General features: G+C 41.5%; 1 protein-coding gene across 2 annotated transcripts in view; it reads right to left on the bottom strand.

Moving 5' to 3' along the window:
• Positions 1-275: 275 nt before the first annotated feature.
• Positions 276-23,537, bottom strand: part of GABRA1 (gamma-aminobutyric acid type A receptor subunit alpha1) — a 271,201-nt gene continuing 247,939 nt past the window's right edge. For both annotated transcript variants that reach the window (XM_075344445.1, XM_075344447.1), the window contains exons 9-10: positions 17,408-17,610; positions 276-966 (exon numbers count right to left, since the gene is read on the bottom strand). In XM_075344445.1, the coding sequence (XP_075200560.1) occupies positions 661-966; positions 17,408-17,610 (509 nt within the window). In that variant the 3' untranslated portion in view covers positions 276-660. The remainder of the gene's footprint in view (positions 967-17,407; positions 17,611-23,537) is intronic.

Raw genomic sequence — 23,537 nt, 5'->3', positions numbered from 1 at the left:
TCTTTTTTCATATTTAGCTATTTTTTTGTATACCTTAGTCTTTAGTGTGCAAGGCTTAATGGATATGGTCTGAGAAGCATTTCAAAGCATGAAACATTGCCAAATATCTACAGTGAGAGTTAAGTAAGTTCAACATGTCTGTATTGTAAATCCACTTATTCTGCAGGTTGTAGGAGAATTCTGGTGAACACTTACAATACAATTCAGAATCCTTCTTAACTCCTCTACTAGTCTATATTGAAAATTTGCTTCTATTTGTGGTCATACAACAATGGTTATCACACGAAGTACCTTTATTTACAGAATCATCAACTATTTTATATCCCTGCAAACTATTGATGGTAGATATGGAGAATCGGACATATCTGTAACTGCTATGTATTTTACCACCATGCTATCCGACAAACTTGAGGTCTAGTTTCCTATTTTCTGTGTTAGATACAAGTTTAGCAGATACCTCTTGTACTTTACACCAAACACAATGGTACCGTGGCATCAAGCGTAGGCCTCCTCTAGTTTTTGTATTTTGACTATGTTTCATAAGCAAACCTTCAATTTCCTTAAGACAGAGGCAATATGGCAAATAGGAATTATTCCGTGTTAGATACTGGAAGCAATTCCCAGTGCAAAAGACAGAACATGGATATATGAGTTGATTGGTTATTGAGGTGGTGTTGGTGGTTTGAGCGATGGCTCCCGATTGAGATATGTTGACCAGTAGACCAAGTTAAAGATTCCAAAAAGTAGCGGAAATGCTATTCTTGATAGTCGGTCAATTTTGCTCACACTGTTGAATGTCTTCTTGGGTTCTGCAGGCTTTGGCTTTGGTTCAATATCTTTTGGTTCTATGGTTGCACTTTTAGCAATGGTTGCCAACCCAGGGTCTCGAGCAATGGGTGGATAGTTAGCGGTTGCTGACGCATATGTGTTGTTCTTCTTTATAAGTGGATCCTTCACTTTTTTAGGCTAGACAAACATGAAATGCGTTAGTATATGATTTAGGTTTATTTAACACAGTATATGCCCATACAGCACAAAAAAGAGCAAATGCACAGTTTTTAATTTCACTGTTTTGAGGTTCAAACACTATATTCCCCCACACAAACATTAATTCATATACAGTAATACCTTGACTTAGGAGTTTAGTTTGCTATGTGACGAAGCTCATAACTCAATTTGCTCTTATGTCAAATTAAATTTCCCCAATAAAATTTATTGAAATGCTATTAATCCATTTCAGCCCTTACTTATGGCTCCCCATCCTGGTATATGGCCCCCATCTTGGTACTGTATATATGATTCCCAACCTGGTACATGGCCCCATCCTGGTATATATGATCCCGGTCACGGATGTGTCATGGCCTGTAATGGAAGTATCATGGCCGGCTGACAATTCAGTGGCAGTGAGTGCTAGAAGATCACAGATTGGCAGCACATGTTATTATCTGACAGTTCTCTGTTTCTGAAGCCATTATATAGTCCCCCATCCTGGTTCATGGCCTCCACATCCTTGTACATATGGTACCCCATCCTGGTACATGGCCGCCATCCTGATACATGGCCCCACATTCTGGTACATGGCCCCCATCCTGGTATACAGTTAGGTCCAGAAATATTTGGACAGTGACACAAGTTTTGTTATTTTTGCTGTTTACAAAAACATGTTCAGAAATACAATTATATATATAATGTGGGCTGAAAGTGCACACTCCCAGCTGCAATATGAGAGTTTTCACATCCAAATCGGAGAAAAGGTTTAGGAATCATAGATCTGTAATGCATAGCCTCCTCTTTTTAAAGGGACCAAAAGTAATTGGACAAGAGACTCTAAGGGCTGCAATTAACTCTGAAGGCGTCTCCCTCGTTAACCTGTAATCAATGAAGTAGTTAAAAGGTCTAGGGTTGATTACAGGTGTGTGGTTTTGCATTTGGAAGCTGCTGCTGTGACCAGACAACATGCGGTCTAAGGAACTCTCAATTGAGGTGAAGCAGAACATCCTGAGGCTGAAAAAAAAGAAAAAATCCATCAGAGAGATAGCAGACATGCTTGGAGTAGCAAAATCAACAGTCGGGTACATTCTGAGAAAAAAGGAATTGACTGGTGAGCTTGGGAACTCAAAAAGGCCTGGGCGTCCATGGATGACAACAGTAGTGGATGATCGCCGCATACTTTCTTTGGTGAAGAAGAACCCGTTCACAACATCAACTGAAGTCCAGAACACTCTCAGTGAAGTAGGTGTATCTGTCTCTAAGTCAACAGTAAAGAGAAGACTCCATGAAAGTAAATACAAAGGGTTCACATCTAGATGCAAACCATTCATCAATTCCAAAAATAGACAGGCCAGAGTTAAATTTGCTGAAAAACACCTCATGAAGCCAGCTCAGTTCTGGAAAAGTATTCTATGGACAGATGAGACAAAGATCAACCTGTACCAGAATGATGGGAAGAAAAAAGTTTGGAGAAGAAAGGGAACGGCACATGATCCAAGGCACACCACATCCTCTGTAAAACATAGTGGAGGCAACGTGATGGCATGGGCATGCATGGCTTTCAATGGCACTGGGTCACTTGTGTTTATTGATGACATAACAGCAGACAAGAGTAGCCGGATGAATTCTGAAGTGTACCGGGATATACTTTCAGCCCAGATTCAGCCAAATGCTGCAAAGTTGATCGGACGGCGCTTCATAGTACAGATGGACAATGACCCCAAGCATACAGCCAAAGCTACCCAGGAGTTCATGAGTGCAAAAAAGTGGAACATTTTGCAATGGCCAAGTCAATCACCAGATCTTAACCCAATTGAGCATGCATTTCACTTACTCAAATCCAGACTTAAGACGGAAAGACGCACAAACAAGCAAGACCTGAAGGCTGCGGCTGTAAAGGCCTGGCAAAGCATTAAGAAGGAGGAAACCCAGCGTTTGGTGATGTCCATGGGTTCCAGACTTAAGGCAGTGATTGCCTCCAAAGGATTCGCAACAAAATATTGAAAATAAAAATATTTTGTTTGGGTTTGGTTTATTTGTCCAATTACTTTTGACCTCCTAAAATGTGGAGTGTTTGTAAAGAAATGTGTACAATTCCTACAATTTCTATCAGATATTTTTGTTCAAACCTTCAAATTAAACGTTACAATCTGCACTTGAATTCTGTTGTAGAGGTTTCATTTCAAATCCAATGTGGTGGCATGCAGAGCCCAACTCGCGAAAATTGTGTCACTGTCCAAATATTTCTGGACCTAACTGTATATGATCCCCATCCTCGTACATGGCCCCAATCCTGGTATATACTATTCCCCATCCTGGCATATGGGCCCCCCCATCCTGGTACAAATGGTCTCCCATTCTGGTACATGGCCACCCATCCTGATACATGGCACCCATCCTGGTATATATGATGCCCCATCCTGGTACATGGCCCCCCATCCTAGTACATATGGCCCCCAATCCTTCTACATATGATCCCCCATACTGGTACATGGCCCCCATCCTGGTACATGGCCCCAATCATGCCGCACATTTAAAAAAACTGTGTGCAGTCACAATCTCATGCAGTTAGCGAATCAGTGGTGAGAGCATGTCAGCTGATCAGCATATGAGCGCTGTGCTCTCTGATCAACTGGCTACATGAGATTGGAACACCGCATTGCCGGGAACCAGGGGAAAGGTAGGTATAAGCTGCTCATTCCTCACATTTCTGCTCTCATCATGAAGCAAAAAAGATACCGAGTGATGGCTCGTATCTTGAAAAATTGGTAAGTTGGTGCACTCCTAAGTCAAGATATTACTGTATATCCTTTAAAAATTCTAAAAATAGTAGAACTTTATATTTTTTCCAATAAATACTACCTACTTTAATCTAAACAACATTATTACACTTTTCTTTCAAATTTGTAGGGTTTATTTTAGCACTTAATAGACTATGAAAATATTTCCTCATCTGCTGTTAGTATGAATCATCAAAAAATAAAAAGCAATGCAGATATAGCCTTTAAAGAGGAGTCAGCCGTATTTTATAAAACAAAGCGAGATTGCTTCCATCTGTTAACGACTCATATGATTGCAACACAAATATGGAACTTTCATTACAGTCATTTGACAGATCACATAAAATTTATTGTCCATATTTAAAAATGTGAAAAAATGCCCCTAACAACAGCTTTTTGGATCCATCGTCTATAGATTTCATTAGCCAGAATGATTATTTTCAGTGAAGAGGAATAGCAATTATTTCAAGAATTGTTCAATAGTTCATTGGGGAAAAAAACGAATATTATTCGATGATACTAGAATTTTAATAGTTTAAAACAACATTTTATCACAAATATTACAGTTCCAATAGGGCAGGGCATATGGACAGACTTAGGGGTACTTTGCACGCTGCGACATTGCTACTGTGATATCGTCAGGGTCAAATCGAAGGTGACGCACATCCGGCGCTGGTAACGACATCACAACGTGTAAAGCCTAGATGCGCCGATAAATGATCGCAAAAGCGTCGAAAATCGGTGATCTGTGTAGCGTCGGTCATTTTCATAATGTCGCACCAATAGGAGATACAATGTTGTTCCTCGTTCCTGCGGTAGCACACATCGCTGTGTGTGACACCGCAAGAGCGAGGAACATCTCCTTATTACCTGCCTCCACCGGCAATGCGGAAGGAAGGATGTGGGCGGGATGTTTACGTCCCACTCATCTCCGCCCCTCCACTTCTATTGGCCGCCTGCCATGTGACGTCGCTGTGACGCCGCACAACCCGCCCCCTTAGGAAGGAGGCGGGTCGCCGGCCAGAGCGACGTCGCAGGTCAGGTAAGTGCGTGTAAAGCTGCCATAGCGATAATGTTCGCTACAGCAGCTATCACAAGATATCGCATGTGCGATGGGGGCGGGTACTATCGCGCTCAGCATCGCTAGCCGATGCTAGCGATGTCACAACGTGCAAAGTACCCCTTAGTCCAGCTGGAACAAGCCTTTTTCTAAAATGTAACACCAGTGTTCATTTAAGGCCGAGGCCACAAGGGGTTATGTACGAGTCCTGCCATGACACTCGGCACACGCTCGCAGCACAGCGGGAGCCGAGTGTCATGCAAGGGTCATGCGATTGTGTGATCAGATCACAGTAGCGGAGGGGAGGGTCGACGCTGTGGAGGAGAGGGAGGGATTTAGCTCCCTATCTCCTCCGTTGCTGGCTGATGCGAGAATCACACTGCACTCGCATTACACCGATGTAATGCATTACACCGCAATGCGATATTTCTCTCACCCCATAGACTTGCATGGGTGTGAGTGGAACAGGATCGCATTCCACCCGCAGCATGCTGCGATTGTTTTCCGATTAGGGCTGGGAAAATAATCGCTCATGGGAGTGGTCCCATAGAGTAATATTGGTCCGACTGGAATCTGATTTTTTTTATCGCATTCCACTTGCAACGTTTTTCTTGCCATGTGTCCTAGGCCTAAAGATTCCCATTTGAAGCCATTTATGTGCATTTCATTAAAGGGAATCTGTCACTCGATTTTTGCTACCTCATCTGAGAGCAGCATAATGTAGGAAAAGAGACCCTGAATCCAACAATGTATCACTTAGCTTTGAGACAGCTTTTTGCAGCAGTGTTGCCGCTATTTTGCACTTCTTCATTGATTTGTAAGAGTGAAGAAATGTGCTAAAACCAGGGCAAAAAGAGTGAAAAGTATTGACATGCAAATTTTTTAAAAAAACAAAATAGGGGAAAAAAACACAGGTGTTTTGTGTGTGTGTGCATGAGATTTTGGGTATGTCATGTACTTTGCTGGGACTGTGAAGGCAGATTTTTATTAGCATGGGATTGCATAAAACCAAGGCAAATACCATGCTGAAAAAATGCAGCAAAAACTCCCTGTGTGAACATGGCCTGACTCTCTGAGCAAACCTAGATGACGCTCTGATAACCCCCCCCCCGAGATCATTATTTTCTGAATGAGAAAAATCACCAACACCTAAATCAGATCTTAGATGTGGGGATAGTCACTTACTGATTCCAATGGATTCCAATGGATGGATCTATATTATTACTATGTGAGACATGATGAACCCTTGCTAAAAGCCATAAAAAAGCCCATATCTCTGGAATAGTATGAAAAAAAAATGGTGTCCTCAGAGGAACAGCAGGAATAAAATAAGAACAAAAACTGGACACTTTCCTCCTGGTGAAAAGATGTCATTAAGCTTTTCTTAATTAATTAATTAAATCAATTTTTTTATTTCTTTAATCTTATTTTTAAGTATTTTAAATTCGATATAATAAAGCAGGCAGTGTTCTAACGATTTTATTACAATAATATTATTTTACTTATTTTTGCTTGTTTTTAGGTTCATCAAGAATTGTTTACAATCCCATAAATTACCGTATCTACAATGGATTGACTTTTACTATTCCTTTATAAAATCTGCTGTAACGTCCCTTTTATTAATAATAGATAAGATTCGTATTCCACTGACTATAATTATTATAATCCTCTATGGAGATGTTCTGCTTAAAGTGTAATTTGCCTAAAACAAATATATTAGATAAACTAGAAGACTTTGTGCGTCCTTTTGTACATTTATTTTCAGATGAAGCCACTGGGTGGCAATGTTCCATTAAGGTTGATAGGCAATGTTGTATTTCCCGTCTGAAGACTAGGCTGAATGCAAACACATCCATAACACAGAACCGAGCTGCCTGCCAAAGTTACTAATAATAGTAATATTTGCCATTATATATTTTAGTAAAAGAAGTCAAATGTGTTTATTTGCAGCCCTACGTAAAATATAGAAGACTGATAGCAAAATAAGACCATGTAGTCTGCCTTTATATCATTTCCTTTGATATCTATTATCTGATGACAGATTACAGTATGCTAAAAGAGGTTGTATGGGACTTCAACATTGATGACCCATCCTATTATTATCAGTAGGTGGGGTAACACCTGGTTCTTCCGCCGATCAGCTGTTCCTGGTGCCGCCACCGGCCAGAACTGCTCAGTTGTGGAGCTGCATAAAACAGCTCCGACAACTGTATAGTGACCATTACAAGGTACTGCATATCCATAGAGATGAGCAGACCCATGGTTGTTCAGTTCGGTTGCTTCATCTGGACTATAGATAAAGTTTGGCTTGGGACCCGGACTTTACCTGAACCCCAATGGAAGTCACTGATTGGGCAGTTCGGTTCTCCAAATGCAGCCAGCCATAAAGAGAACACTTCCGGGGGTAAGTTGGCAAGGTTTTTTCTATTTTTTTGTGCACACTATCCGATCATGCTGTGGTTACCCCCAGTGTGAGCTGTTCAAGTGCTACACATGGCTTGCACTGAGCTAAGCACTGAGCGTACCTGAGCACAGTGATGCTCGCGTGAATGGTTTTCATACGTAAAGCACCCGAAGTCTGTTTTTTCTCATGTAAAGGGTTTGCTCATCTTTACATATTCACCCCTATTTAAATCAATAGGGAGAGGATGTGCAGATCTTGGCCATGGCCACTATACAGTTGATGGAGCTGTGTTGTTCAGGCTGATGGTGGCTTTGGGAACAGCTGTACGATAGGAGTACCTGGTGCCACACCCCCATTAATGGAGACTAACTCTAGTACCACGTATTGGAAGTAGCAATCCTAAAAGTCAAAAGTGACTCTCCAACGAGCCTTGTCATATGACTTTGGATTTATTCCAGATCATGACACAGTGTTTCAGGGTGATTGCCCATCATCACTGCAAAGTATGAGATCTGATCTGGCTGTATCAGAAGCTGTAATGTGGACTAAGGGGAAAAGTTTTCTCCTTGTAGAGACTGACAATCTAGCTGCCAGTGAGGAGTCTTATAGCTGCAATGGTCCTCTGGGAAATATGAAAATTGTCTCTTCAGGGAGGAAGGAGACTAACTCAAGTGCAACCTATTGGAAGTGGCAATCCTAAAAGTCAAAAGTGTGTCTCCAACAAGCCTTGTCATATGACCTAGGATTTATGCCAGATCAGAACCTCAATTTGCAAATATGGTGTTTTGGGTTTGTCATTCTGTGCAAGTAGAAATGTTTTCCCCTTCGACCCCATTATAGCTTCTCATAAAGCCAGATCAGATCTCATACTTTGCACTGACAAGGGGCAATCACCCCGACACCATGTCTGCAAATTGAGATTCTGATGTGGTATAAATCCTAAGTCATATGAAAACTCTCATTGGAGAGTCACTTTTGACTTTTAGAATTGCTACTTACAATTGGTGACACTAGAGTTTGTCTCCTTCCTCCCTGAAGAGACAATTTGCATATTTCCCAGAGAAGCATTGCAGCTATAAGACTCCTCACTGGCAGCCAGATTGGTTTGTCAGTCTCCGCAAGGAGAAAAGTTTCCCTTTAGACCCCTACTAATAAGACATTGATGACCTGTCCTAAGAATAGGTCACTTTTGAAGTCCCAGACAACCTCTTTATATGTTGTTTCTGTTGAGTCTTTCATTCTGTGTTAGTAAGCTGATAATGTAGAATTGCATTTGTAGTTCCTTAATACAATGATTGCATTTGGCCAGAACTTCTTTATCACATATGCTGTTTTCTAAACCTTCAATACTTCTGGATTTTATGAAACATACAATCCCTTTTCTGCCCTTTTGGTTTAAAAGTAATATTTATAATAAGTATTATTGTTATTATTATTTCTAAACTTTTTCTTTTCATTTATTCATTATCACATTCCAGTAACCAGATTTTTTTTTTATTTTTCTCTTCTGTATGAGAACTTGTTTTTTTGTGGGATTAATTATTTTTTCATTATTGTATGATAAGATACAAATCACATTACCTAACTTTTCTTAACTCTTTATGGAAGAAATAGAAAACAGCAAAAGCAACAGAGATGACGTTCTCTCCTTTAGGTCAGTATTATTACTACAATACAAAATGCATTTAGGTTTTGATATTTAGTATTACTTTTGTACAATAGATGCACTACTTGATAAAAAATTATAAGTTTTTGTGTCATCAAATTTTGAGACATTTGTTTTCCATCAAAAAAAGGATTTCATGCTTTAATTTTCATAGGAACCGTAATGTGGTACATCTAGCTTTTTGATCACTTTGTAGTGCACTCTTTGGGGGGCAAAAGAGAACAAATCTAGTTTTATTTATTTACTTTTTAACACAGTTCAGTATCAGGCAAAACTGACATTATTTTTAATCTATGGGTTAATACCATTTTGATAATACAATGTGTACCGTATTTTTTGGATTAGAAGACTCATTTTTCCTCCTAAACATTTAGGAGGAAAACAGAGGGTGCGTCATATAAGCCAAATGTAGCTTACCGGGGAGGGGGGTGGAGAGGGCTTACAGGAGGCAGGGGAGATGCTGTGGGCTATGCGTGGTTCTGCAGGTGGTGCTGATGTTGTGTGTGGGCTGTGCTCATTGCGGGCAGTGGGCAGTGAGGCAAGGGCCATCCTGAAGCTGTTGGTGGTGCGGGTTTCAAATAATGGTACCCGGTGTTGGCACATATGCAGATTGAGCTCTCGGCTCAAGATCTCATATGTGCCCTCGCCACCTCTGGCCCATTGATCTCCCAGAAGCGGACTTAAGGAAAATGGTGCCCAGAAGTGGTCAGTGCACAGATGAGATCTTGGCTCGTCATTGAGCCGATAGTTCAATCTGCGCATGTGCCGACTCCGAGTGCCAATTCTTTGAAGCCCAGACCGCCGACAGTTTCTAGATGTTCCTGTCTCACAGCACCCACAGCGAGAATCTGTGACACTCGCCACACCACCATCAGCATCACCCTAGTCCACCACCGCCCCTGCCTCATGTGACTTCACTGCACCATCACTGCCGACCCTACCGGTAAGACACCACTGGATTATAAGACTGACCCTAAAGTTTATTTTTTTACCTTTATTGCTCTCTACATTTGGGGTGTGCCTTATAATCTGATGCATCATATAAAACAAAAAATATAGCATATAAGTTTTTTTTGATGTTTTGCCATTTTGCACAACTTTTTCACTTTAAAATATTGGAACTTTTTAGGCACATACAGCTTTCTGATCCCTTATTTTATTTTTTGGTAAAAAAAAAAAGCAATAAATCTGGAACTGTTTTTAAGATGTATTTTTATGGAATATACTATCCTGTATAATTTACATGCTAAGTTTATTCTTGGAGTCAATAAGATAAGGAGGATGATATCCAATTTATACATTTTTTTTTAGAATACTTTTGTACACAAAAAAAATGTGAGTGCCATAACTTTTTTTTGCCTAGTTATAGGCCTGTGTGGTGCTTTATTTTTCTTGCATAACAAGTTGTCATTTTTACTGGGACCATTTAGGGACTTTTTGATGATTTTTTTAATCTTTTTTTGTGAGCTAGAATGAATAAAAATAGACATGCTGGCACTATTTGTCATTGTTTTCTACATAGTTTAACATGTTTAACATGCAGGATAAATAATGAAATCGTTTATTAATCACACGTGGTATGAATACAGACGTATCAATTACATTTTGGGCTTTTTTTTGCATTTTTAAACAAATAAGCAGATTTTTTTATTAAACACTCCATATTTTTTTTCTTTCATACTTAATAACTTTTTTAAAACACTTAGCCCTTTTTCAGTAGAAGAGATAAGCGTCTCTCACCCTGGAAGTGGTATCCCTTGCTTCTTTATTTATTCCCCATGTAAAGCTGTCAGCGGGGGGCGTGCGTACAGGCTAAGATCTCTAGGCAATGGCTGTTTCGCACTGTGCCTAGCTCTTCAGTTCTTTAAATCAGTTGAGGTGAAGCACTTTTGATTTGTAGTACATGGCAAGCGCAGAGGTAATTTTAGGCCTCCAGTTACCATGGCAACCCATCAGCACTCCATGATTGAGTTGCAGGGGAGCCAATAGGATAGTAAAGAGAGCACTGTCCATCTGTCCAACTCCTCACGACTCATGGGTATGAGCAATCCCCAGGATGTAATTTAGTAAAGCAACACCCCATCTGGACAGATACTTCAAAATGAGGGAAGGTGTTAACATTTTGTTTATTAATATGTATATATTTTTATTATTATTTTTAGCCCTTTTACTGTAGAAGATGCTCACCCTTTAGTTGGTTCTTCCACTTGGAATCCACCACCAAGCACTGCAATATTAGACTTACAGCTAAATACCGAAATAGATTTTATGTTTTATTAGTTTGATATAAAATTGGAAATACTAAAGCTTATTGTTTTTTTCCCATTTTTTTAATGTGTTTTTAACCCCTTCACGACCTTGGAAATACCTGTACGTCCAAGGCTGTGTCTGTCCCTTTAATGCTGGTTCGCGCCGTGAGCCTGCATATATACACCATGATTTGATCAGCTGACATGTGCAGCTAACAAACAAGGGTTGATCTCCAATTTCACGCAAGCCTCTTAACTAGTTAGATGGCACTGTCAAACTAACAGCGTGATCTGAAATGCGCAGACGGGGATCTTCGCATTCCTTGCAGCCATCAGCATGAGACGATTATGGGGTGACGATGGGTTGTTATGACAGCCAGGGGTCAGAAGTCCCCTAAGAGGACTATTAAAATCAATAAAAGTAAAAAAAAGTTTTAAAAATATGAAAAAATAAAAAAAACACAACATTTCAAATCTCCCCTTTTACCCCATTGAAAATATAACAATTAAAAACACAAAATAGGCATATTTGGTATTGTCACATGCAGAAATGCCCGATCTATCAAAATCTAAAATAAATTAATCTGACTGGTAAAGGGTGTGGAGAGAAAAATAATAAAAAAACAGAATAATGTTTTTTTGATCGCTGCAACATTGCAATAAAATGCAATATCAGGCAATAAAACAATTGCATCTACCCAAAAATATTATAATTAAAAACATCAGCCCAATATGCATAAAATAAGCTCACACACAGCCCCAGAATCCAAAAAATGAGAATTCTACGGGTCTTGGAAAATGGGGTCAAAATTTTATTTTCTGAAATTCTCATTTTTTTTCACCCCTTAGATAAAAATAAAACTATATATGTTTGGTAGCTATGCACTTGTACTGAAAAATAATTTTAGCCTGTAGCCATCTGCTTTATCTATGCTAGGTATTATGATATGGGGGACCCTACGCCAATTTTTTCAATTTATTTATTTTTGCACCATGATATAGATGCAAACAGTTTCTGTGATTTCAAGCAGTTAGTCATGCTGTCACGCAGGGTGGGGTTGCTGTCTGACTGCAACCAATCACATAAGTTGGGACTACCAGTAGGCGGGGGAAGCAATGCATATGCAAGAGGCTAATGAGCCGCCCCGGAAAGTAGTGCAACAGCTGTATGGGAGATTGGTAAATATAATGCATTATACAGACTGCTACTGTTACGGGGGGCTGTCTGATAATAAAACCTAAAGGAATGTCAGACAGTCAGGGTCCACCGTGCACAGACTCTGCTGCAGACTATGGCAGAGGATAAGGGGTATATAAGTGTGCCACTGCAAATAATGATAGCACAAGTGCAGAGTGCAATACCTCTGTTATACTCACATAGGAATATAATTAGAAAATAAAGCAATTCCTCCCTTACTTGGAGGGTGTGTGGAATGGTCTCTGTTAAAGATCACAGAGACAAAAGCAGTGAGTGTGAAATGGCACCTACCTAGGTCCGTTCCTCTAGTGGTGCCAGGAGACGGACAGCAGCGTAAGCTGCACAAAGCTCCTACCTGCGTTCGCTCCACTAGTGTGCGAGGACACGAACCACTAGATATGGCACCTGCCTAGGTCCGCTCTTCTAGTGGTGCAAAAGAGACGGACAGCAGCGTAAGCCGCACAAAGCTCCTACCTGCATTCGCTCCATTAGTGTGCGAGGACACGAACCACTAGATATGGCACCTGCCTAGGTCCGCTCTTCTAGTGGTGCAAAAGAGATGGACAGCAGCATAAGCCGCACAAAGCTCCTACCTCTGTTCGCTCCCCTAGTGTGCGAGGATACGAACAACTGCCAGACGCAGTATAAGGAACGTTACCCTAGCGTCAACGTCCACCTACGAGTAGAATCACAAGGCCCAGCCGGACCATGTGCCTCAGGCACCTGCCAATGTCCGCTCCACTAAGAGGTAAGGATACGGACTGCAGCCGAAGCTGTAAGGTATAAGAACGCTACCCTGCCGGTAGCGCTCACCTAACATAGACAGAGAGATGCCTAGAGGAACGTGCACAGAGCGTCTACTCGCATGCATGAACCAAGAGGACTGAGCGCCGGGCGACGTGCGTCAGGGTCTTATATAGACTCTGTGCCTCATCCAAGATGGAGGACACCAGAGCCAATCCGCTGTCAGAATGACAGCAATGACGTCACGCTGGCCTATCACCGAGTAAAGCGTCACAAGCACATGACCAGCGACCAATCGGCATAGAAGGTGTCAGAGACATGTGACCATGTGTCACAAGCACATGACCAGTGGCCAATCAGCTTAGAAGGTGTCAGAGACATGTGACCTTGTGTCAGCGATGATGTCACCCGCACATGTGCAATGGCTCCAAGATAGGACTTAGTCTCCAGCGCTTGCACATGTGCAGTAGCAAGAAATCCGGACATAGTCTCCAGAGCCACAGCAACCGTAACAGCTACTGCTACTGTCTATAACGCATAACTGATTGGTAAGTATAATCTGAAGCCCCCTATAACAGCAGTCTGCTTTCATCGTATTTTCTTTCTTTTGGCTTTATTTTTTTTATTATCAGGATGGCTGGATCCAGATAATTTACACATAATGGTGTTCCCTGACAACTCCAGGCCTGGGGTCTGTGGTCGGATACTTGGTATCCAAAGTGAATCCGGACTTTTTCAGTTGGCCAATCACTAGTGATGAGATAATAGTAATTATTCATCTTCTGATTATTTATAATGCATCTGAAAGTACTATTCCACTATTCATCACAAATAGCAAACCTAATGCAAGTCAATGGGGAACCAAAGAATTTTTCTGGGAAATCTTCAAGAAAAATCCTCAGGTTCCCCATTGACTTGCATTAGGTTCATTATTTGTGATTAATACCTGAATAATACTTTGGGATTCGTTATGAATAATCCAAACAAGAATAGTTACTGTTCACCCATCAACTAGTAGCAAGTTAAAACACATAGATGGAACATATTAAGTTTAAGCGATATGTGATTCTTCTGCATCCATCTCCTGGAACACCACTGGCTATCTGAATGATGGGGTTGTGATACTTCAGAGTTTTTTCAGACACTGTGTCTCATCAGTATGATGTCAGTGTAACAGTACCTACAGAAGTGCTGCTGTTCAGCCTCAATTCATTTCTGTTAGTCAGTGGAAGTCCTGTTGGTTGGACACTGGCCAACGTCACATTGATTGCCTAAAACTATCCCCTTCATCAACCGGCGATTTTCTGTATTTTGTTTTTTCCTCCCTTTCTTTCAAGGGCCATAACTTTTTTATTTTTCCATCAATATAGCACATGAGGACTTATTTTTTGAAGGATGATTTCTAATTTTGATGACACCATTCACTCTGCCCCATATTGCACTGGAAAATGGAAAAAAATTCAAAGTGTGGTGAAACTACAAAAAAATGGCAATTTCACAACTGTTTTTTTTTATTTACTATATTCACTATACTGTAAAATTGACCACACATTATGATTCTCCAGGTCAGTATGAGTTCATACATACCAAAGAACCATAGTTTTAGTTTTATTTAAGTGGTGAAAAAAAATACTAAAATTTGTCTAAAAAAAGAACTGGTCTTTCGTCGCCATTTTCCGGGACCCATAATGCTCTAATTTCTCGGGATCTGGGGCTGTATGATGATTTATTTTTTGCGTCTTGAGCTGATGTGTTTAGTTATACCATTTTGGATAGATGTGATGTTTTAGTCGCCTCTTATTACATTTTATTACAATGTTGCGGAGACCAAAAAAACGTAATTCTGGAGATTTGATTTTTTTTTCTCGTTATGCCCCCGACGAATCAGATTCATTTATTTTATATTTTGATAGGTTGGGTATTTCTGAATGTGTCAATACCAAATATATTTTTTTTTTTATTATCGTTTGATTTTTAAAGTGGCAAAAGGGTATATTTGAACTTTTGTACTTTTTTATTTTTTATTATTTTTAGAAACTTTTTTAACACTTTATTGATTTTACTAGTTCTTTTAGGGACAGTCCGATCATCTTTACTGTTCAGAGTGGTGCTTCAGCAGAAATACTGATGTCCTTTGAGTGCCAACGCTCAGCCGGCGTTTACAGGAAGTTCATTATGACAGTAACAGGGGTCGTCAGCTGATCCTCGGCTGTCATGACAGCCCACTAGAACCACGCGATCATGTCACTCGGTGGCCAATCGGGGTGAGGAATGGCGCTGTCCCTGACATTGACTCCAGGATTTAACTAGTTAACTGGTGTGGGTGGATCAGAGATCCACCAGCACCTGTTAGCTGCACATGTCGGCTGATCACATTAGCCAACATTTGTGAGGAAATATGCGGGCTCGCCAAAAGATTCCACATTAAAGGGACAGGCATAACCTTGGATGTATCGGTACATCCAAGGTTATGAAGGAGTTAAGATAAGCTGTCAAAGATCTTTTATTGGCAAACACATATACAGTTAGGTCCAGAAATATTTGGACAGTGACACAATTTTCGCGAGTTGGGCTCTGCATGCCACCACATTGGATTTGAAATGAAATCTCTACAACAGAATTCAAGTGCAGATTGTAACGTTTAATTTGAAGGTTTGAACAAAAATATCTGATAGAAATTGTAGGAATTGTACACATTTCTTTACAAACACTCCACATTTTAGGAGGTCAAAAGTAATTGGACAAATAAACCAAACCCAAACAAAATATTTTTATTTTCAATATTTTGTTGCGAATCCTTTGGAGGCAATCACTGCCTTAAGTCTGGAACCCATGGACATCACCAAACGCTGGGTTTCCTTCTTCTTAATGCTTTGCCAGGCCTTTATAGCCGCAGCCTTCAGGTCTTGCTTGTTTGTGGGTCTTTCCGTCTTAAGTCTGGATTTGAGCAAGTAAAATGCATGCTCAATTGGGTTAAGATCTGGTGATTGACTTGGCCATTGCAGAATGTTCCACTTTTTAGCACTCATGAACTCCTGGATAGCTTTGGCTGTATGCTTGGGGTCATTGTCCATCTGTACTATGAAGCGCCGTCCTATCAACTTTGCGGCATTTGGCTGAATCTGGGCTGAAAGTATATCCCGGTACACTTCAGAATTCATCCGGCTACTCTTGTCTGCTGTTATGTCATCAATAAACACAAGTGACCCAGTGCCATTGAAAGCCATGCATGCCCATGCCATCACGTTGCCTCCACCATGTTTTACAGAGGATGTGGTGTGCCTTGGATCATGTGCCGTTCCCTTTCTTCTCCAAACTTTTTTCTTCCCATCATTCTGGTACAGGTTGATCTTTGTCTCATCTGTCCATAGAATACTTTTCCAGAACTGAGCTGGCTTCATGAGGTGTTTTTCAGCAAATTTAACTCTGGCCTGTCTATTTTTGGAATTGATGAATGGTTTGCATCTAGATGTGAACCCTTTGTATTTACTTTCATGGAGTCTTCTCTTTACTGTTGACTTAGAGACAGATACACCTACTTCACTGAGAGTGTTCTGGACTTCAGTTGATGTTGTGAACGGGTTCTTCTTATGTTGTGAACGGGTTCTTCTTCACCAAAGAAAGTATGCGGCGATCATCCACCACTGTTGTCATCCGTAGATGCCCAGGCCTTTTTGAGTTCCCAAGCTCACCAGTCAATTCCTTTTTTCTCAGAATGTACCCGACTGTTGATTTTGCTACTCCAAGCATGTCTGCTATCTCTCTGATGAATTTTTTCTTTTTTTTCAGCCTCAGGATGTTCTGCTTCACCTCAATTGAGAGTTCCTTAGACCGCATGTTGTCTGGTCACAGCAACAGCTTCCAAATGCAAAACCACACACCTGTAATCAACCCCAGACCTTTTAACTACTTCATTGATTACAGGTTAACGAGGGAGACACCTTCAGAGTTAATTGCAGCCCTTAGAGTCCCTTGTCCAATTACTTTTGGTCCCTTGAAAAAGAGGAGGCTATGCATTACAGAGCTATGATTCCTAAACCCTTTCTCCGACTTGGATGTGAAAACTCTCATATTGCAGCTGGGAGTGTGCACTTTCAGCCCATATTATATATATAATTGTATTTCTGAACATGTTTTTGTAAACAGCTAAAATAACAAAACTTGTGTCACTGTCCAAATATTTCTGGACCTAACTGTATGTTGCTAAAATAGTAACAAATATGTTCAGTCTCTGAAGTTCTTGTTAACAATAGCATGAAATACATGAATCCATTGCATTCAACAAAATATACTACTAATATAAAAATATAAATTACCTTTTCTGGAACTACACTTTTTCCATCCCATGCATAACCTCGCTTTGTAAAATAGTTTACCGTTGCAAATTCAATCAGTGCAGAAAATACAAATGCATAACACACTGCTATAAACCAGTCCATGGCTGTGGCGTATGCAACTTTTGGAAGAGAATTTCTGGCGCTGATGCTCAATGTAGTCATGGTAAGTACTGTTGTCACACCTGCAAAACAAACAGTAACGGTGGACCAGTTATTATATTCATTAATTCATGAGCACTTGATCCTTAAAATGTTTCCAAAACATATCAAAGCACCTCCGAAAACTAGCATATGATCAAAGCAATAATTAGAAACCTAGGGTATTGGAATAATTCTACTAATACATAATAAATGGCTTATAATTTATTATGATGTGAGCCTTAGATGTTTTAGCCATTAAATTGTGTACAGCGAAAGCTTTATCAAGAAACTTTTTGCGGAAAGCTACTGATCTAGTAATACACAGAATTATGTGTTTACTTTTTATACTTGCATAAGGTCTAAGCTCAATTTTAAGTTTGCTTAAAGGTTGGTGCCTACTTACTTGTAGTGTACTTGCTTGTGGCAAGTAATATCTTTTTCTTCAAAGACGCTGTTCTCACTGAACTAGATGCACATTCTCCAGTCCCATATGTCCCAAGTGTTCAGATTTCAATTTAAAGTCATCAGTAGTGCAGTGTTAAGGCTGCTTTACACGCAACGACATCGCTAACGAGATGTCGTTGGGGTCACGGAATTCGCTAACGATCAAAAATACTCACCAAATCATTGATTGTGGACACGTCGTCCATTTCCCAAATGTCGTTGTTCGTGCAGGACGCAGGTTGTTCATCGTTCCTGAGGCAGCACACATCGCTACGTATGACACCCCAGGAATGACGAACAACACCGTACCTGCATCCTCCGGCAACGAGGTGGGCATTACTTCCATGTGGCTCCTCTCCGCCCCTCCGCTTCTATTGGACGCCTGCCGTGTGACGCTAGGAAGGTAAGTATGTGTGATGGGTACTAGCTATTTTGTATGCCACGGGCAGCGATTTGCCCGTGACACACAAACGACGGGGGTGGGAGCTTTCATGAGCAACATCACTAACGATGTCGCTGCGTGTAAAGCCCCCTTTAGGCTGGATTCACACAATGGTGTGGCATCCAATGCGAGTGCATCGGATGCAATGTGCTAATGACCCTCAGCTCCTACTGTGCTGCCAGCATGAGACGAGTGTCATGCAACTGTGATCTTATGCTTCAAATGTCAATACCTGCTAATTTTCACAAGCAAACAAATCAAACCATAGTTGTCTATAAATTAAGTTATATTCAGTATATTTGTCCATTTAGCCTTCCTTCAATTACAGTATTTGAAGTTTGCCAGTGTTGTATGCTGAAAAACAGCCCCATACCATTACGCCCCCATCTGCAAACTTCACTATTGTTTTATTGGTAATGGCCTCCAAATGTGGTGAATAATATGACATCAATATTCTATACAAAAGATAATCAATCCAAGCCTAATCATCAAAATACTATAAATCCAAGACCCGAATTATAAAAACATTTCTTTTTATTGGTTCTACAAATTATTAAAAACACCAAAAATACACAAATAGCACACGTGCAAGATGAAAAGTGCGAAATACAATTTTTGTCTCACACCACCTAATTTAGCCCTGATATCTCCCTATGGTATCCACTATCTAACCGCCTAATTCCCTAATGTTATATGGGGTCCCCGCTCCACAGAGGCGGTCCCATCTGTTAGTGCCTAGTATTCCCTAACCTTAGCAAGATCATACCATACAGCAATAGGAGGATAGAAAAAGTAGTGAAAGAGGAAACAGGTTATGGTAGACGAATACCTCATTCAATTAGGGCAGGTCAGGCCCTATAATGGATATGTGGGCTTAAACTGATGAAAAGAAATAGAACAAATCACCAGTTTAAAAAAGTATACAGGGGAAACCTTTGTATCAATTGTTTAAAGGTAGATCGATGGCCTGGGTTCTCTGTACCTTATTAACAGTCATGTCACGCTCTCCGGTCCCCGTGGCCCGCTCCCCGGTTCCCGTGCCCTGCTCCTCGGTTCCCGTGCCCCACTCTCTGGTCCCCGACGGTGCCCACTGCTCACCGCTCTGGTTCCTGCTTCCTCTCCCTCGCCTGTGCCCTCCATGTGTCCTGCTCCCCGCTCCCGGCGCCCCTCTGCGACGCAGGACACATGGAGGGCACTCCTGCTTCTTCTGCACCGTTTCCTGCTCTGGCTTCTGGCACACGGGCCTCGCGCATGCGCATTAGGGCACACGCGCGGTCATTGACCCTCTCTTAAAGGGCCAGCGTCCTGAAACAGGATATTGCATAGGCAGGTACAGGGTATAAGAAGATTCTCCTTCCTGGTGAGCGGGGCCTGTTCTACATGTTTAGTAAGCTAGGAGTTCAGGTCCCCCTATTGCTTTGTCCAGTATTAACCCCTGTCTGTCTCGCAGAGCCTGTCCTGCCACGCCAGCCGGTCCTGACCACGTCTGCTCCAGTACTCCTGTCGGTGACTGTCGGCTGATGTTCCACCACCTCTTCTGTTCCGCCAGTCTCCGGTCCCTGGCTCCATTTGGTGACCTGCCATCTCGCTCAGCTGGTTCCGGATTCCGCCTGACCTTACAACCCGGCGTTGGACCCTGAGCCTCGTGACCCGGACTACCGTCTAGAACTCTGTGTTCCCAGGGGCATCTACTTCCCAGCTCTCTATACGGACTGTCCTGCTACCAGGAGTGCTTCAGCTGCCGTGCATCAAGGCCCTCTGGCGGGGTGGCCTGCTTGGCTGCCTCACCAGGGGAATCCGGTGTATGGTCCAGTGTTTCCACCACCCGGACCTAACAAGTCATACATGACACCAATGAAATTCCGTTCATATAATGCATGTATCAGTAGTAGCCCAGGTCATCAACACCCTTCCTTTTTTCCGCAAGGGTCAATACTTTAAATCAGGTATTATCTTAGAGTACAGAAATGTCGAATGACATAAAACTACAAAAGATTGTCCTATGGTTGTCATGAAGGTATACTACTTTGGGATTCTTATAGCCAAATCGTTGGTGCTCCTGTCTTTCCAGCAAAGAAAGACCTTACAATTGTGGAGTCACCTATCGGATAACAGTCCTTCCCATATAAGAGTCTTATCAGAATTCATTTCTCGCCTCTGCCTCGACGCGTTTCTCCCCTTCTATGGCTGGGGTTCTTTAGGAGGCCTTACATTCAGATTTAATCCAAAAGAATATCAGATATGTTGGGGTGCAATATATCAGCCCTCCATAAATAGAATCTGTGCAGTGCTTTAATATAAGTACCGATATTCAGCAGTTGCAAAGAGAAGCTCCTATCCGCTCCCACGCAAGATGCACATCACTGTGACAGTCCTGCAGCTGACATCACATCAAGCAATAGTGGCCAGGTCCAGGTCTTGGTGTAGCTCTCCACAGGTGGTTCTAAGCTCTTGGACAATTCTTGTTTTGACTATTCAGTCTGAAATCTTGCGGGAAGCACCTGATTCTGGACAGTTTACGGTGACATTAGGTTCTTTCCACTTTCAGATTATGGTCTCAACCATACTCCCTGGAATATCCAGTAGTTTAGAAAATCTTCTATAACCAATGCCATCAGTATTTTTTGCAACAATAAGGTTGCTTAGGTCTTGAGACAGCTCACTGGTATTACCCACCAAGAGATGTTTTTTGTGTGGCACCTTGGAAATGAGACATTTTTTATAGGCATTCAATTGAACCAACTGATATTATTTTTCAATAAGTGGCAGGACTGGATTCTAATTAGTGATACATTTCAGCTGGTATCATGACTTTCCATGGATTTTGCACTTCTCTTTCTGCATGTCTTTAATACTTTTTTCCTGTGTAGTTTCTAAACATGACACATAACTTATTTTATGGACATCTATGGGTTGATTTCTATCCCTGTATAAATTGAATGGGTTGTTTACACCATCTGGTGAGAAATTCATTTCAATATCACCTTTAGAAATATATTTTCTTAGAAAATAGGTGACATGTTCAATACTTACTTATTTCACCAGCAATATGTCCTGTAAATTGATATATTAGTTTAATGCCTCTCATTCCTTCATGTAACTTTTTTAATCTTATTATAGATTGTTTTTCTGACATAAAATTAAGCATGTTCACACAAAATAATTAACATAGACAGAGTGTAATACTATTGTATGTACTGAAGATTTCGATTGCGTTAGGGCAATGACAACCAGAGACATGTTCTTGGTGCAAAAGACGTTTTATAATATGTAACCGCAATATGTGCACAGAACAGAATATACACAATAATAAGTAACCGCAATATGTAAACAGAACAAAATATACACAGTAATATGTAACCGCAATATGTACACAGAACAGAATATACACAGTGGAACATAAACACAGTAAATACCTGCCGGGTTCAGAGCAAAGGGGAATTCCCGAGGCCGCGCACTGGACTCCCCCAGGGAGACTGCCAGAAGCGAACCCCTATACAGGGGCAGTCCAGCAATCACCCCAGAAGGCCCAAATGTACAGCAGCCAGGACACAAAAGGGCAACAGATATAGTCCAAAAAATGTCCGTACGTGATGTGAGTCCTAGGGTGGATATGAACGGAAGGGACCGGGCAGAAGTGCTGACCAGAGACGGCAGACAGAGTCCGAGCACAGTTGGATGAGAGGTGAAGTCCAGAGCTGGTGTCAGGTGTTTCAACCGGATCCAAATAGCAATCAGGAGATGAGAGCAGCAGGGCAGGAGTACACAGGAAGCAGTATACTCAGGCAACTAGACTAAGCTTAGGGGCGGCTTTTAAACAGATGAACAGGAAGTAGGGCAACAGAACCGAAAACTCCATGTTAACAAAGGGCAAGATCCTTTAAAAGAAAACTGGAAATCCCGGAACTCTGACACAGAGCTCCATGTTTTCTTAAAGGGTTATTCCCAATATCAAAATGTAGTTTACTAATAATGTACACAAATATTTATTATTTTTGTGGAATTATAACCCATTTTTAAAATCTGCCCCTTTTTGCACCTACCTTCCCCCTAAGGAGAATCCTTCAGGACTATTTACCCATCAATTCCCATTGGATTTGTTCTTTAGAAGTTCCAGCTAATGGATGACCATATGCAGTATAGTCTTTCTCTCATCCAGTATCCTGCCAGCCTAGCTGTGCTGTGTCTAGAATGGAGCTTCTACTGTGAGAGATGATGTCTAGACATGATGATGTAGCACTAGCTTGGCTAATCAAATGCCACATTGGCAATCCTGGAAGGTAAGAGACTCTTGACCTATAGACTACTGACCTACAAATCATTTTGCCCATCTCTGAGGATGTCACACGAAGAGGAAGAGCCTCCCTCATTACATACTGTGAGCTCTTACCAGGAAGCACCGGTATACATGAGTGGTGGTAACTCAAAAAAGCAATATACTGTGGGATTGGCTGTATTCATGTGGCTAAGAGGAGATCTATTATATAGCAAATACTTTGTGTGCAGGGGCTGAGAGGAGTGATATTTTACAAGATAGGCCTGTGTAAACTGAGGATGAGAAGAAAAATATACTACAGGATCTTGAAAGGAGTGATGTACTGAAAATGGGGCTCTATATAGAGAGGCCGAAAGGCTATACTTTGTGGGCGGGCTTTTCTGTAAAGGGGCTGAGTTTAATTACGCTATGTTTTTAACCTGCTGCTGGGAGACCAGCAATGTGAGATTCCAAATATTGTCCTATTGTGACGCCCTGGACAAGCCAGGTAGTCACAGATAGAGCCCCGCACTACACCAGTCCCCTAACAAGGTGTCAGCATCCAACCATTTAAACCCTAGTCACCTCCCTTAGTGCTTGATGGACACACCAGGGGGCAGAGCCAGATGATTGGCATGCCCACCGAGGAGTTCAGAGAGCCTGAGGCAGGAAAACAGTGCAGTTTGACAAAGGAGTTCAGTCTGAGAGTTGAGTTTGGGAGTTGAGTGGAGGAGGTCAGGCCTGTGTGACAGGCCTGTAGCAGACTGACAGGTGCCAGGGTAGGAGCCCAGGCACCTTTGACTAGGAGGCATACGGAGGCCTCTGTG

Source organism: Anomaloglossus baeobatrachus, chromosome 4, assembly GCF_048569485.1.
Source record: "Anomaloglossus baeobatrachus isolate aAnoBae1 chromosome 4, aAnoBae1.hap1, whole genome shotgun sequence".
NCBI classification, from domain to species: Eukaryota; Metazoa; Chordata; class Amphibia; order Anura; family Aromobatidae; genus Anomaloglossus; species Anomaloglossus baeobatrachus.
Note: the sequence above shows the minus strand (reverse complement) of the source record. Positions and strands in the feature narration are given on the sequence as shown.